The 15,756-nt window shown below is 40.8% G+C and overlaps 1 protein-coding gene across 7 annotated transcripts in view; it reads left to right on the top strand.

The window, feature by feature from the left end:
• The window catches only part of sash1a (SAM and SH3 domain containing 1a), a 212,115-nt gene that overhangs the window by 167,738 nt on the left and 28,621 nt on the right, over positions 1-15,756 (top strand). For all 7 annotated transcript variants that reach the window (XM_034162689.1, XM_034162690.1, XM_034162694.1 and 4 more), the window contains exons 3-6: positions 7,179-7,229; positions 7,306-7,355; positions 14,803-14,843; positions 15,602-15,691. In XM_034162689.1, coding sequence (XP_034018580.1) covers positions 7,179-7,229; positions 7,306-7,355; positions 14,803-14,843; positions 15,602-15,691 — 232 coding nt within the window. The remainder of the gene's footprint in view (positions 1-7,178; positions 7,230-7,305; positions 7,356-14,802; positions 14,844-15,601; positions 15,692-15,756) is intronic.

The raw sequence follows: 15,756 nt of genomic DNA on the forward strand, positions 1-15,756 counted from the left end.
ACGGTGTCCTGATCAACAGGTTCCAGCTCCACAAGTTTGCACCATGCAAAGCTGGTTCATCTGCTGACACTTTTTTTTTTTTCTCTTTTCCTTACACCAGACTTTCCAGTTGGTGCCTGTTCCTCACTACTTCATACTTGCCCACCCAGTCTCACCCAACCATTCAGGCTGGCATCCAAAAACAAAGCCACCTGCGCTCTAGTTTACCACATATCTGCTGAGTTTTGTCTGTGAGGTTGGTCATAATTCACGTCTTTGGTGGGCTGTGCAGCCGTGTTTGGACTAAAGTGCTGCTGTGTTTGTCCTCCTTTCATTCCCCGCGTCTGATCCTGCTGCTAGTATTTTTAATGCTGGAGTTGCTGGTCTTCAGATATCCTGATCCTCATTAGCTTGGCCTCACTTTTACCGCCTTTCCTCTTATTTTAAATAATTTAGTCGGGCTCAAATAATCTGACACGTGCACAGGCACAAACCGCCCTCTAGATTGCTGCGGAGGATGAAATGCACATTGATGCGTGTAAGTGGCAGACGGGGGTAAGTGGGGCGCTTTCTGATGCTGATGGGTTCATGTAAAGGATAACACGCTCCCTCTGGGAAGGATCAAAGCTTCTCAGACACATACACACACACACACAAAAATGCTGCATTCTCTTTGGAAAAAGTGTGTCAGTGAAACTTGCAGCTTCTTCAGTCTTGGTGTTTGTTTTTCTTTTAGAAATTCACACCTCTGAGAGAAAAGCAGCTTTACCTTCAGAAGCTGAGTTCTTTTTTTTTTCTCCGCTTCCTGCACAATGACACATTCAGCTCACGGAGCCGCAGTGAAAGTCAAACGTGATGTAGGTTTGGTTTGTTTTCCGCTGCTCTTGTCCTTGTGTCTTCAGGTCTCGCCCCCCTCCTTATGTCGGGGATGTTACACACAGACGGAAAGAAAGAGTGGCCCTGTCTTCCAGGCTCCCAGGAGGTCTAGCTGTGAACACGGAGGTGCTTCAGTCTCATTCTGTGTTTACATGTGGTTGTTTTTTTGTTGTTGTTGTTTTGTGGCATAGGGGAGCCCAGGGCTGCTGTTAACACTTTTTATTTACATTTGAATCTCTTGAATATCAATTTGCTCTTATAGATGGAAAATCTGCAATGTTCTTTAGAAAATCTTCTGAATAGTTTTGATAAAATGGTGCTATGAGTGAATTTTCTGCCACTAGATGTCAGGCTAGTGCTACATTTCAGGACATAAACACAGCTTCACTCCTTAGCTGAGCAGACGGAACAGCATTCTAACAGCTTTCTGTGTGGGAAAAGCTAAACGTAAGTGGAAACCAGTCCGACTGTCCAGCTTCAAAATGAGATTCTTGGGCATACAGTATTTCTGTTGTTGCCATCCACTATTTGTGAGTACTACCATCTCCACATTAATGTAGGGAAGGGCAGCAGTTTCACAGGAGAGGATTCACATGCATTAAATGTGCACATGCAGAAATCTCATGCACTAAACATGCTTGCACAGCCAGGTTGAGAATGTAAATGTACAGAAAACCTAACAGCACAGAGGGAGTGTGTCACTTTATGCAAAGGATCCCATTAATCCACTAAATCTTTACATAGAAAATAGTTGTTGGCTACTTTATAAATGTGTCAAATCTGAACTACAGCACCTTTAAATATCTGCGATCAAATCAGGACTTTGTCTGTGACTAAGTCAACATTTAAATGTAGCTTGTTGAAAATGGTATTTTCATGGAAAACTTTTCCATGAAAATTTTTCCAGAGCCTCTGAATAAGTAATTTTATCTTCTTGTCGTGAGTGAATCATGGTCATTTGAGGGCAAAAACCAATCTTTTGTCAAAACCTTTCTCAAAGTGTTGCAGCCTGAAGTGGCCTCTCAAATAGTGCAAGTACTCCGAGTCAGTATCCATCTCCAAGTCTGTTTGCTCACACCTCTCTCTGTCACTACGACTTGCCCACTTCCAAATTGACCAATCAAATCAGTCCTGAGATGAAGCTTGATGTCAAATTTTGTATGAAGGAAGTTCACTAAACTGTAACTTTTATTTACGTCATATTTCTGTAGTGAATATTGTGACGCAGTCAGTTTTGAGTTGCTCTTTCGCCATATAATCAGCATGACGACAAACCCGACACGTGCTAATGCGTATCTGCATATCTGACATGTCTGATAGTAAAACCGGTGCTTCAGTGCCTTTCTGAAAGCATGTCAACACACCAGCTTCAGCACGGGTGTTTTCCACCTTTGTGTGAGGTAATCAATCAATCAATTTTATGTATATAGCGCCAAATCACAACAAACAGTTGCCCCAAGACGCCTTATATTGTAAGGCAAGGCCATACAATAATTACGGAAAAACCCCAATGGTCAAAACGACCCCCTGTAATCTGACCACACCCACATGGGTGTGCTTAAACAAACAGCCTGGCTTTGGCGTTTACTTGCAGACTAGATCTGTGTCTCTGCCCCAGAGTCCTCCAGTGCTTTGCAGTGTAATTACACTGCCTCTTTCAGCTTTAATCCAGATGATACTTTTATGGTTTGGGATCAGTACCTGGATCCTCACTTATGGGAATGATCATATTCCCTGGATTGGGCAAATGTTTTTAGGGGGGTCTTCTGACATTACTTGATTTACATCCCAAATCAGATTCCAGACTGTTACCATCCTGATTACTGGAACAGACAAATAGACAGGTGGCGCTAAACTGTAGTATTGCATATAATCCCAGGCAGACGGGCTCCGTAGTGTTTTAGCGTCTGTCCTTTGATGACCACTGGTGCTATAAGTGGTGGTTTTGGTCCAGTTGTGTCTTCAGCACAGGATCTTATAGCTGCTTACCTCACTTCTGACTAAACCCTGTAACTGTTTGTCATTGACATCGTAGTTAGAGGATACATTTGTGTGTGTGAGGACTGTACTCATTTCCTCCTGAAGGTCACACTCTCACTCTGCCTAGGATGCATGATGGGTAACATCTAGGAAGTGATGTAGAACTTCCCCGGGCTGTAATCCCTCAATCTGATATCTGGATGTGCAGATGGAGGATGAGGCAGATTTTGCACAAAGAACTCATTTCCTGATCCTGTTCTGCACGATGATGCACCACTTAATCACTTTGATTTTTTTTTAATGTGTGTGTGTGTGGTTACAGCAGCATGTCATTTAATTGTTTCAGGAAGTTGACCTCAAGTAAAAATGTGTCATCACTCACTCCACATCCTCGGGGGGCTTTTTGAGAAATTACGTTTGACTGGTTTTTAAACTGAGATTCACCAGAAATGGACTTCACAAACTTTTTTCTAACCTTAAAAAGCCTTAAATCGTACCGTTTAGTAAGAACTGGTTTAAAGTGGCTCCAGTGTAAAAGGGTTTAAAGTGAATTTAATCTGATTAAATTAGAAAATCAGAGATAATCTGGTATTAACAGGTTTTATGATGTTGTAGGGATGAAACACAAATCGATAATGATTTTAAAGACTTCAACGATAATTAATTTTCTTAATTTTGAGAACCTGGATTTGAGTCACTGTTGGAAAAATAATTCAGTATTTGTGGATTTTGGGTAAATAATGTGAAGTGAAATGCATTTTGTTTTTGTTTTGCTTGTTTGTTTTTATTCTGGACTTTTGTTGTAAAATTTTATTTGTAAGACAAAGAATCAAACAAATCAACACAAGAAATGTTTATTTAAAATATCTGTCCCTGTTAAAAATTTATGTAATTCATTATTACAGCTTTAACATGAATCATTCATTATTTCACAAGAGTAGTTGGTGTTGTGATGTTGGGTTCCAGTTTCCAGAGGATTATTTTTAAATTTGACATAACATGCACATTTACACAAATAGAGTAACATCAGCATCACAACATTTCCTAAAACTTTGACCTCTTTTGGATGACATATGGGAAGTTGAAGTGAAAACTTGTTTTGTTGGCATTTCCTCAGAAATCACCCACATTCTGTGAATGAAGAAGTGAGGTCACCAGAGGTAGTTCTCTCATTAAACGAGTTTGGCCCCTCAGGACAAAAGCAAAGGACCTCTTAGCTTATGGTGCTGCATGGCCAAGACTCCTGAAAAGAGCAAGGCTCAAGATTTGGGTAATTTAACTAACCCCTGAGGAGGCACTATTATGCAAACTTTAAGGTCATGGTGATGAATGCAGAAGTCACCAAAACACGACTGGAAGTTGAAATGAAAGCTTGTCAGGAGTAATGCCACAATATTGGCAGTTACTGAGAAATGACCTGAATTCTATGAACGAAGAGAGGGGAGGTCATCAGAAATAATTTTTCCATGAAACAAGTGTGACCCCTAAGGACTGCAGCAAACCACCCATTATCTTATAGAACTGGATGATGAAGTGTGGTCATCAAGAAAAGAGCAAGGCTCAAAATTTGGGTATACGAGGTCTATTAGAAAAGAAACCGACAGTTTTATTTAAAAACCTCCGTTGGAAGCCTTATGGACAAGTTGGAACATGTCCTGCTGTTAAACAATTTCTCAGATACTCACTCAACTGAAAGCCACCAAAAGCCGCCTGGATTTTACAAATGGTTATCAACACGGAGGTGTTTTTCCTGTGGCGGGCGTGCCGCGCCGGCTGCGAGCTGACGCGCCAATCCATCCGCACGTCTTTCATTAAAAAAATCTCCTTTAACAGTGGAATGTCCAGAAAACTGCTGATTCCGACCTCTTCTGAAAGTTCTCTGTTCTCTCATGACATCCTGGGTCAACAGAGGCTTAAATTTGGAGGTTTTCAGCTTGAAACAGGATGACGACATCGCCTTAGAGCTGCGCGACGTCCCGCTCCGTGGGAAGTCCTTACAGCGATAGAAACAATCCAGAATCTCTCATCAGCCGTTAAAATTTTCACCGAAAACCAGCTGAATTTCTCGAATGGTGTCCACTCGGATGTGCCTCACAGTTTTTGAAAAAATTTTGATCAAGCACAGCGCCAGTCTCTCAGCAACTTCTCAGACAATGAAAATCCGACGAGGGGGCTGGACCACTCCTTCCACAAGGTGTGCTCACAGGCGAATGACGTCACCGACAGGCGTGGAAAAAACTCACGCGTGCACACGAGGGTTCAAGCTTGGCTGATGTAATCACACGTGATTCAAATCCATGTTTTTTTTTTTTTAAAATAAGGTCGGATACTTTTCTCACAGACCTCATAAATGCAGCAGATCAAACTTCTTTCAAGCAACCAAGAAATACTATTTGACAGTGTTTAATTTAGAAGATGGTGAGACCAAGAAGACGGGCAGTGAAACTTACTTTGGATCTAAAAGCAGCATTGTGTGGTTAAAATAAGAAATGAGGAGCTGCACATAAAATGTAGAACAAATTTTCTTTCTTTAAAAATAATAATAATAATAAAAAAAAACAAAAGAAAATTTGGTCTTCAGAAAGTCTTCTCCCAAAAATATGTCTTGATAATGGAGGTGAATTTTAATCAAATACTGGTAAGTAAATCTCAAAAGAAGACAATTTAAAGATTTTATTGAAGTTATTTGAGTTCATTATTTTTTATTATTATTTTTAACTGGGGGAAACGATGGGGGCGAGAGCTCATGCAGCAAAGCAGATTAAGAAGTGTATTTGAGCAGCTGCGCAGTCCATGACCATCACCCAATGTCCTTATTCATGGACTGTAAATAATCATGTGCTGTTGCAGATTTATTTAATCTGAAGCTTTAGGTTAGAGTTACATCTGCATTTGGATTATCCACGAGGACATCTGTTTAAGACGTATATAAACACCAGCTGTGTGTAACGGCAAAAACAGACCCGGCAGACTAAAGATCAACATGTGTTCGCAGAAGGCTTATAAATTAGACTCTCCTTTTATACTTTTCACTGTTTTAGTGAAGTCAGTTGACTTTTCTGTTACTGTCATTTGGATTCCCAAACTCTCTGGAAGTCAGCGGACAGTTTGTTTGCTTTCTTCCATTTGAGATTGTTGTTAAAAGAAAAACAACCTTCACCTCACAGATGCCGCAACACCGACTTCGATAGCAAAATCAATTTTCCAGTTATCAACCGTCATTTTTAGAAAACGTTTTATTGTCAGAGTAAATAGTTTGTTGACGAGTTGCGTGATTGTTTTGATTTTCTACAACAATAATGATAATGAGCCTCATATTGTTTTATTTCTGTCATTCATTTCCTTTTTTATCAGACAAAAACGTACTGTTCAGGGAAAGTACAAAACTATAAAGATATTTTAATGAGATGTCATATAAAATGACATGACATGAAAGAGTTTAATCAGATTTAAAGACCATACAAACATGGAGCAGCAGGCGTATATGTACACACACTACACACACTCAGAGTTACGCTGACATCCAGATAAAAAGAGATTCTAGGTGCAGGTCTAAAAAAAAATCTAAGGTTTTGCAAAATATTACATGCAAAAATAAAATTTTATCGACTAACTTCACAGTAAACCAAAGTACTACCAAATTTGAAAAGCTCAAGGTCAAGGCTTTTTTTTTTTTTTTTTTTAAATGTCCAAATCTTATTCCAGTGAAATGTTGATGCAATTCTTTTTTTCCCCTCTTTCAATAAAGAAAACAAACCTGTTTTTCTTCATTTTAATTTATTTGTAGTAGTGCCACCTTACATAAGTCAACACAAAGACGCATGATTATTCAATAAAATACTTTGAGAAACCAGATTGAATGTAATTTGATTTTCTTGTAAAGTGTGGGAGAAGAAATTAGCAGCGTTAAAGGAGTTTACTTATTTATACGTCCTTTTAAGTAATAGATTTTATACAATACTCTATGCAAATAAATAAACATGAATGCCTGCCAACATTGTTAATCTCACTGCAGAATTAATGATATATATGTTTTCCTTAAAAAAAAAGAAAAAAAAAAAAGAAAAAAAGTCTAAAATCTTGTGGTTCCCTGCCACCGCCCACTAGGTTTAAAAAAATAAATAAATAAAAAATTAAAATAAGAGCTGCTGGTTTGGACACTTGAAGCCAGGTTTAACACAGGCATGTCGATTTGAACCTGATGCCAGCCCGTCCTGAGGGCATACCTGACTGTTTGGAACATTTCAGACAGGTGTTTTGGTTTTTGCTCTTCTGGAGCCACATGTCTTCTCCCTGGTTGGACGGTGACCTTTGACACAACTGACCTTTCTTCTTCCTTTCAGGAAAAACAGGATCCCAGCAGCATGTCCCTGCAGCTCCGCTCAGAGATCCAGGTAAGATCACGCAACGTGGTGCAGCCATGTTTGTTTTCCTGCACCAGCTACAACCCTCTGCTGTCTGTGTCTACAGGAGTCCTTAGGCTTCAGCAGCGAGGTGTCCACTCCAGAGACGGACAGAAAGTACGTTTCAGTTTTTCTTCTTTTATCTCTCAAACCAGGATGTGTGTTTGGATTTAAGTGTGTACAGGGCAGCTCCTTTCTGGATCGTATCAAACTGTACGTGCAACACAATGAATCATACTTTAAACATGCCCGCAGCTAAGCGTGGACACGAGCCGTGCATGTACCTAAAACACATTCAGTCTGTGGCAAGTTTGTGTTGACTATAGAGAAAAAGACTTGCTTATGTAAAAAGAATACGTGATTTGCCAGAGGGCACATGGGAGACAACAAAGTCCTCCTGTCCTATGAGGCTGCGGTCGGTGAACTAATAGACACAAGGGTCAGGATGCAGTCTGTCCAGTCACAGCCACAGAGGCCTGTACCTCCTTTAGTCATCCTGGGTGTTTTGGTGGCTTCCTTCACTCAGTGTGGAAAGACCTTTAGGTTTTTAAATCTTTAGTTACACGTCCAGTACAAACACGAGCTTGTTAAATTTTGATAATGTTATTATCAAGCAAGAGAGTGTTACTGTTTCGGTGTGGCAGTAGCATTAATAGTCCACGTACCATAGTTGGTCCACCAGACTTCCGCAGTCATTTTCCTGCATTGCTTCAAGAAAAATGTGCTTCCTTAGTCTGGCCTGCTCAGAACAGCAGCCGTTCTCTGTTCTCTGGCCTTCTGCGCTTCCTTCCTGGCTTTGTGTCCAGCAGGGGGAGAGGGTACACACATTGGGGTCTGAACAAAAGAGCTGGATTGAGTTTGGCCTGGGTGGGGTTCCTGTAGCACTAAGTGTGTGTGTGTGTGTGTGTGTGTATATATATATATATACATACACTTTCTAGGCACTGGGTTTTAAGATCTCTTAAATTAAGTCAGGATAATTGTACTTAATCAGATGGTTGGCTGTTTTGCCACACTGGTATCTGGTTGAATATCAGCAGAGCTTTTCTGCAGCCTCTGGATGATTTTTCATGAAATGTTTGACTTGGTCAATCAGATGGTTTTGTGGGACATCCTGAGAACTCCCCTCTTGGTTGCTGCACCTCTCTGCTCTCCTGTACATAGCTACTGACAGTGGAGTTTTGTTAGAGTCTCTGATTTCATTTCAGTGAACTTTGGGGTTCGTCCGGGATCTATTTTTACGTGTACTATGTTCAGTGCTTTCATAGACCTGGTGTTGGTTAACATATTGGAGGCCAGTAACCTGGATGCCTTTGAAGAAAGCTTCACCGAGCTTCATTATGTAACCGATCCTAGAATTTTTGTGGAATTACTCGATATCCAAGGTTGGCTTTGAATTAGTCATCAAAATACTTTTGCAAAATAATGCAGTTTTTTGCAAAATCTGGAAGCAATCAAAGCAGAAATATAAAAATATTTATACTTTACCAGACCTCACGTTGTCACATGCCAAGTTTTTTTTTGTTTTGATAAGAGCTAGCTAATGCTCCAAGAGTGTGAGACGGACCATGTAGCTTCACATCAGAAAAGAATATGACAAAGTGCAAAAGCTAGCGGCGCACCATTCTCAGCTTTCTAAAGCTGACTAGACAGAGTAGCACAAAGGAGTATCCACTGTGGTGAAATCAAACCTCATGATTTCAACCTTCCAGCCTATTGCTTCACCAAAAGCTTCATGGTTTTGAAGTTTATGACAGGCTATTGACATCAGTTAGTCAAATAATATATAACTCATTCAGATATTACAAGTTGGAGGCCACATTAGGTTAGACAGAACTTTACTGATCCCTTGGGAAGACTCCCTCGGGGAAATTGAAGTTCCAGCAGCACTGGAAAGTAGCAAACAGAGTATCAAAAGTAGAAGTAAGAAACAACTTGCAAAAAGTAAACACAAATATGAATACCAGAACTACTGGCTTACGGGCTACAGCTGCTCCTCTCCTTCCTGTTCTATGTCTTCCTGTTACTCCTCCTCCAGTTGTCCAGTGTGATGGCCTGAGGGACAAAGGAGTTTTCAGTCTGTTGGTCCTGTACTTGGGGAGGAGCAGTCTGTAGCTGAAGAGGCTCCTCTGTTTGCTGATGGTGGTGTGCAGAGGGTGACTGGCATCGTCCATAATGTCCAGCAGTTTGTCCAGTATTCTCTGCCACCATCACCAGAGAGACCGGCTACATGCCGACCACAGAATCAGCCCACCTTATCAGTTTGTCCAGCCTGGATGTGTGCTCCTTGGATGTTCTGCCCCCTAGCACACCACGGTACAAAAGAGGACGTTGGCTACCACGGACTGGTAGAACATCCACAGGAGTTTCCTGCAGATGTTAAATAACCGCAACCTCCTCAGGAAGTACAGCCTGCTCTCCCTTCCTGTACAGGTGGTTGGTGTGGGTTGTCCAGTTTGCTGTCCAGCCACAGCCCGAGCATCATTATACAACATCATTACATTATTTTGAATAATTAAAAAAAAACAACATGCCCTTGATAAAAAAAAAATAAAATAACGTGTTATGAAATGGGAATCCCATGAGTCTTTGAGAAGTAAAGGGCTGCTTCAAAATTGGGAAACAAGTAAGATGGGAATTTTTAACCCAAGTTCTACTATTGGATAAATAATTGGAGAGAGCCCAGCCCCCCCCCCATTTTAGCATTTAGTTTCTCACTGCGTCAGTCGTTCTTCCAGCCACTTTAATTTTAACAGTACATCAGTTTTGTTTTTAAATGCTCTAGTAAATCCTGATGCCTTGACTGCACCACTGAAAATCTGACCCAGGTTTTCAATTACTTACTAGACTTGGACATCAGCAGTGTGTCTATTTGTGATGAGTGCGATGAAGTTGTTGGGAGAAAAACTCACCAGTGATGTTTCTGTCTCCAGTCGCTTGTTCCATGAGAGCAAAAGACTTCTGGCAAGGGTTTAAGGAGTTAGTTGGTTGGGCAGAATGCCAACGTCTTTGCAGGAGAACAAAGTTCCAAGGATTTCTTTAAGGCCTGGTACTTCTGGTCTTACTTTAAGACTTGGACAGTATCCAATGATGTAGGACCATGAAGTATCATCTCGAGGAGACCAAGGCAAGGTGTACTGCTTGCATTAAGAGCAGCTGATACACTGTGGTCATGTGGCACGTTTCCTTGATTGTGATCCAGTGTGCAGGTGCCTCAGTGCTGAGGACCCCAGTAACAGGACAAGGCCGAGGGGGTGGCACATATCGCCTGGCTACTTTCAGATGATAGCAATGGCCCTCTGCTTGGATGGTTCTGTAAGGTTGTCTGCAACACATTGCAGCAGAACATGCTCCTAAATAAGACCTGATTTGGGTGCATGTGCAGTTTGTGTAGTTGCGCAACCAATAACACACAATGGATGTGCACTAGCTGATGGAATTTAAGTTGCACACACCCAACACATTTCCAACCTTTCTCATCCTTGTGTGTACAAGTATATTGCGGCCCAGAGATTCACACATCTTGATTTCTGTTACGTTATTTTCTGTGTGTGATCTTGACCATAACCCTACCATGAACCTCTGGAAAATTGTCACATTCATGTCGAGACCATGTGCAGCAGAGGAAGCACATTCCACAGACATGATCTCTTCTCCCATGGTTGTATATGTTGCTCAGAGAAATGCTGACGATGACTGAAACCAGATGCCAAATTTAAAACAATGTCTCTACTGAGGATAAATTAGAGAGTGAGGCCCAGAACAAGCCTGGAACTCTTCGTCCTTTTGGTTTTCTGTCTTTCATGCCACATATCCGCGATTAACAAACTGATCAATTTGTTAACTTCTAAGACTGACATAAGATTGATATAAACTGCTGCTACTCCATTGGTTTTGATCTTATGGTGGATTTTTGGTACAGTTGCCACATTTATTCTCATGAAAGCCTTCTCAAAGTACCATATTGGTCTGAACATAAGATGACCCTGATAAGATGAACCACCCCAGACACATTTTTGTTTAAGAAAAAAACATTCTCAGGAGCCTTGGGATCCCCTGTGAGGAGTTACAGGACGTGGCCGAGGATAGGGAAGTGTGAGATGAGCTGCTGCCACTGGGACCCGGATAAGCGGCAGAATATGAATGAAAAAATCCTTTCTGAAGACCAAATCTTTTTGTTTGTTTTTTCAAAAGAAAATGCTTTTTTTTTTTTAAGTTTTCATTCAAGTAAAGGTGCAAAATATCCTCTGATTTTTCCACAAAAGATCGAGGAGAGCGACTATAGAAATTTTAAGAGTTCAGTAATAATAATAAACAGCTTTATCTTTTTTGATGTCGAGAAACTAAAAGAATGAGGCCTTGTTCCATAAAGTTTCAAGAACCACTTGTCCCATGCCACTTGTTTCTGAAACAGACTGAAGTAAAACTCCACGACGTGGTGCGATTCTGCTGCCCTCTTTTATTAAAATGACTCCTGCTGCAGTTTGAGCATTGAAAATAGAATAATGGTCCATTATTTAAATAAAATCTGCCTTGTGTGCATGTCAAAATAGCCATACTTGTTTCAAAGATATTTGATGCCCTCTACTGTTCTGCAGCAGTCGAGGACGTGCATATGACATGAAAATGCTAAGATGATGTTTAACAGTCTAGACCCTGAATATAAGGTAACCCCAGTTTTTTCACATGTATTTTCGGGAGGGCGTGGACGGACACCATCTTATATTCAGACAAATAAAGTAATTTTTCCAAAAAGGATTTCTCGCAAACAAAGCAATCAAATGCAAGTACAGAGCTCAGTGACTCCGGTGAATTTGCATTACAAGCACATATTGGTTATACAGCCCCAAAAACTGACAACCCCAACAACGACCAGGGAAGTTACTGGATACTTTGAATACTAAGACATTCAGAGACCGCTGAAAAGATCTCCATTATTCTTTCTAGTTTTTGCTAAAGTGCATGGGTTTCAGGTTGAATAATGTCCATTATTCAAGAATCATGTGCAGCAGCGAGGATGCTCGCATCATCACCTCTGTGCGGGACAATCACACCCAGAAGAGGTTACCCAGACTTCACAGTGGGCTGCATCACATATCTGTCAGTGTGTCTCTTTGGCACCATGCTGGCAGGAAGGCGGGTACCGCGTACAGCAGGGTTGATGACAGGAGGCTCACCAAAGGTTTGAGGGTTTGAGTTGTATACTTCCTGCTTCATAAGGTGGCTGATTGGTGGGTATTGTGGCAGCAAGATGGGAATGTGCTTATCAGTGAGATTAACAGCAGAAGTAAATGGATCTTGATGAAAGCTTACGGCCGTACGTGTGCAATAACAAAAGGGCTTAATTGTTGAGTTCTGAATCGAACAGGATTGCAAAGAGCAAATTCAGAGGTGGTTATGCTCCTAGAAAGTCAGCTTTTGCAACAGCTAATCAGTCCACACGCCCTGTGCAGAAACTGTTTGGAGCAGCCAGAGCCGAGTGTTTGTTGTCACCGTAGTTACCACTTGTGGTTGATTTGTTGCAGCCTGCGTGGAATCTTTGTGCTGATAGTTGAGCATATTGTGTCTGTGCATATGGCAAAGATAAATAAACAGATGTGGGGCACTTCACAAGCTCTGCAGAGCCGGCTCGTAAAACTCTCTGTAAGCTTTCAACAGCCCACACTTGGGATGGGAACAAACATCCCGTATTCTTGAAGAAGCTCGTATTAAATAATCTTTCTGGCAGAGATGTTCAGCTGTTTTGGTTTTTGTTGGGATCCATTTTTATTGTTGCTGTTTTATGCTCATCTACACAAAAAATTAAGTTCAGTCCCGGCTCAGAAGACAAATAAATGTGCCCGGACACTGGAAATCCGAGGCCTGTAGCCACATGATTAACAGAGCTGTCTCAGTGCTGCCCCTACAGTCTCTACATCAGAACAATGTTTTTGGGCCATTTGTTGCCTGATACACACTATAGCAGGATGGTCAGTATAACAAACTATTGTTTCTGGGTTTTCTTCTAACCTCACAAGTACAAGCTACAAGAACTCATCCCGACCCATCAGAACATCCGTGGAACACCTGAGTCCTTAGCATGTACGCTCATGATCCTTTGCACAGTGCACATTTATGTTCTGATTTAGTTCTCTGCATTGGCTGTCAAATTAAAAGAAATGCAGCATTCATTCATCTTGCAAAAGCTCACCCAGATTAAGATGTTGTGTTTTATATTATGGCCAAAGTAGAGCTTTAGCTTCTTATGCTAATGGGTGAAAAGCAGTTAACTGTCTGGTTTATAATGCAAAAAGTAGAAATAGAAAGGTATGGTAACAATTTGAGTTTAATCTGATTAAGTTGCATAGCCACACACATACATACAGAGAGAGAGAGAGAGACAGAGAGAGAGAGAGAGAGAGAGAACAGGAGGCTAATTTATAGAATGTGTGTTAAAGTGCAGCATTGCAACAGAAAGGGCTTCTATTGATTGAGTTCTATTAGCATTAGCTTTGGTTCTAGCCTGTGGGGACCGGGTGTGTGTGTGTGTGTGTGTGCAGTCCTCCATTCAATTAGCATCTCATTATGTTGCCATAGTATCCAGGCCCCTAGAAGATTTCTCTTTGTGTGTATGTATGTGACTATAAAGTAAGTAAGACCCTTTGGCTGCTCCCTTGTTTGCGAGGTGGATCTGCATGTTGAATTGGCATAAGTTTTTACACCGGATGCCCTTCCTGACGCAACTCCACATTACACCCCCCCCCCCCCCCCCCCCCCCCCAAATAAACGCTGTCTGAGCAGCAGGATATTTATTGTAGTCACACAAAAATGGGATAAATTCATCCTGCTTCAACAGTGATTCACAGATTTTTCACACACCTACTCCTCCCTTATTTTATCATTTAAATGATTCAGTTCTACATACTTTTTTCTTCAGTTTTATTCCCATGCATGTGTGAAAATTAACTTTTTAAAATTTAAATTTATTTTCCACATTTTTCTTCCATTAAATGTCGAGGAAAAAGCTGCAGCTTTATGTTGACTTTATGTTGTTACATTTGTCCACTGTCACATCAGATTCCAGATTAAAATAATTTAGATTTCACAGGGAGGGCTTCTCTCCTGCTGCTACAGTTACTCCTCCTGTGATAAACTTTGCTGAAGTCACTTTTTTTCCGCTGATCTTCCTCGTGACTCTCTTTGTGGATCGGATTGGAAACACAAACAGGCTGAGTCAGCCTTGTGGTTTCTCTTTTCTTTTCCTGCATACTTTCCCTCCAAATCCCTCTTCACTTCCACATTGACACTAGCTCATCTTTCTTCTATTTTTCTTTGCTGTTTCTTAAATATTTCATCTTTATCTGGAGGTTTTTTTTTCTTTTTTTGCTGCAGAATGAGTGTTTCTTCTCCCTCTCAAACCTCGGGAGCCTTCTTCTCCATCAGTATGCTGTTACTGCCTCCCAGTGGACAACAGGCAGAAGTGCAAAAACACTGTTTTCGGGAGCACCGTGTTGACAGACTGGTTTAATAACAGCATATTTATTGAAAGCGTCATTTCTAAAATGGATTCTTTGTTTGTCTCCAGAATGCCGCTGCATAAGTCCAGTTCTGAAGACGGATCAGGAGGTAATGTTTCTTTTTTGTTTTGTCTGAAGGTCAGAGGGCACATGGTGGCTATGGTGGCTGAGAAGGGCCACAACACTAGCAAAATCAGAAAATGCTTTTAAAAAAACACATCTGCGTCAGCTCAACAAGAGTTACATTAAAAAAAAGCATTGTGCAAATTGAGAAAATACTCAAACACAACATAAATATAACTGACAGTGCACACAATAATTTACTTTAATAATGTCTGCTGCAAATTCCTGCAAAAACAGATGTACTGTAAACAGTTACAACCCAAAGTACAAAGTACTAATAACACAAAAAGGTTTCTAACTGTTCAGTGCATCACTGTGCTTGATGATTTTACTCCTAAACTAGCAATATTTTTGTGTTGTATTATTTTATTTGTGATGCATCAAAGTCACTTAAAATTCTCTGAACAAAAAACTTTTTTGTGTTGTTAGCACTTACGTAGTGTTGTGGCTCTGTACAAGTGCATATGTGGTTTTTTTGTTACTTTCCAGGAGACACGTTGTCATATTAAATTGTTACATGTGCTTTAGGTTTTGTTTCCATTGTCTGTTTGCAAGGTTTTTTTTTTTCTTAATTTGCAAGTGGTTTTGTGCAGCTACCTGCAGGAGAATTAATGCAGGTGTTATTTCTGTTTGCGTTTTCTGCATTTGCAGGTGTTGTCTTAATTTGACAGTGTTTTGGCCTCACCAGGCCACCGTACAAATCTGACCTAAGCTGTGATGTGTGTGATCGGTTCCTTCCTTCAGGTAAATGGGACAATAAGAAAAAGAACAAATCTTTCTGGCAGAACTTTCGCAAGTCTCAGCACAAACCTGTAATGCGACAGACATCCAAAGGTCTGTGTGGCCACATTCTGCTGTATATACGTTTAAATAGTTCCTACTTCCTGTTTGACCTTTGG

Source organism: Thalassophryne amazonica, chromosome 21 (assembly GCF_902500255.1).
Source record: "Thalassophryne amazonica chromosome 21, fThaAma1.1, whole genome shotgun sequence".
In the NCBI taxonomy this organism is placed as follows: domain Eukaryota; kingdom Metazoa; phylum Chordata; class Actinopteri; order Batrachoidiformes; family Batrachoididae; genus Thalassophryne; species Thalassophryne amazonica.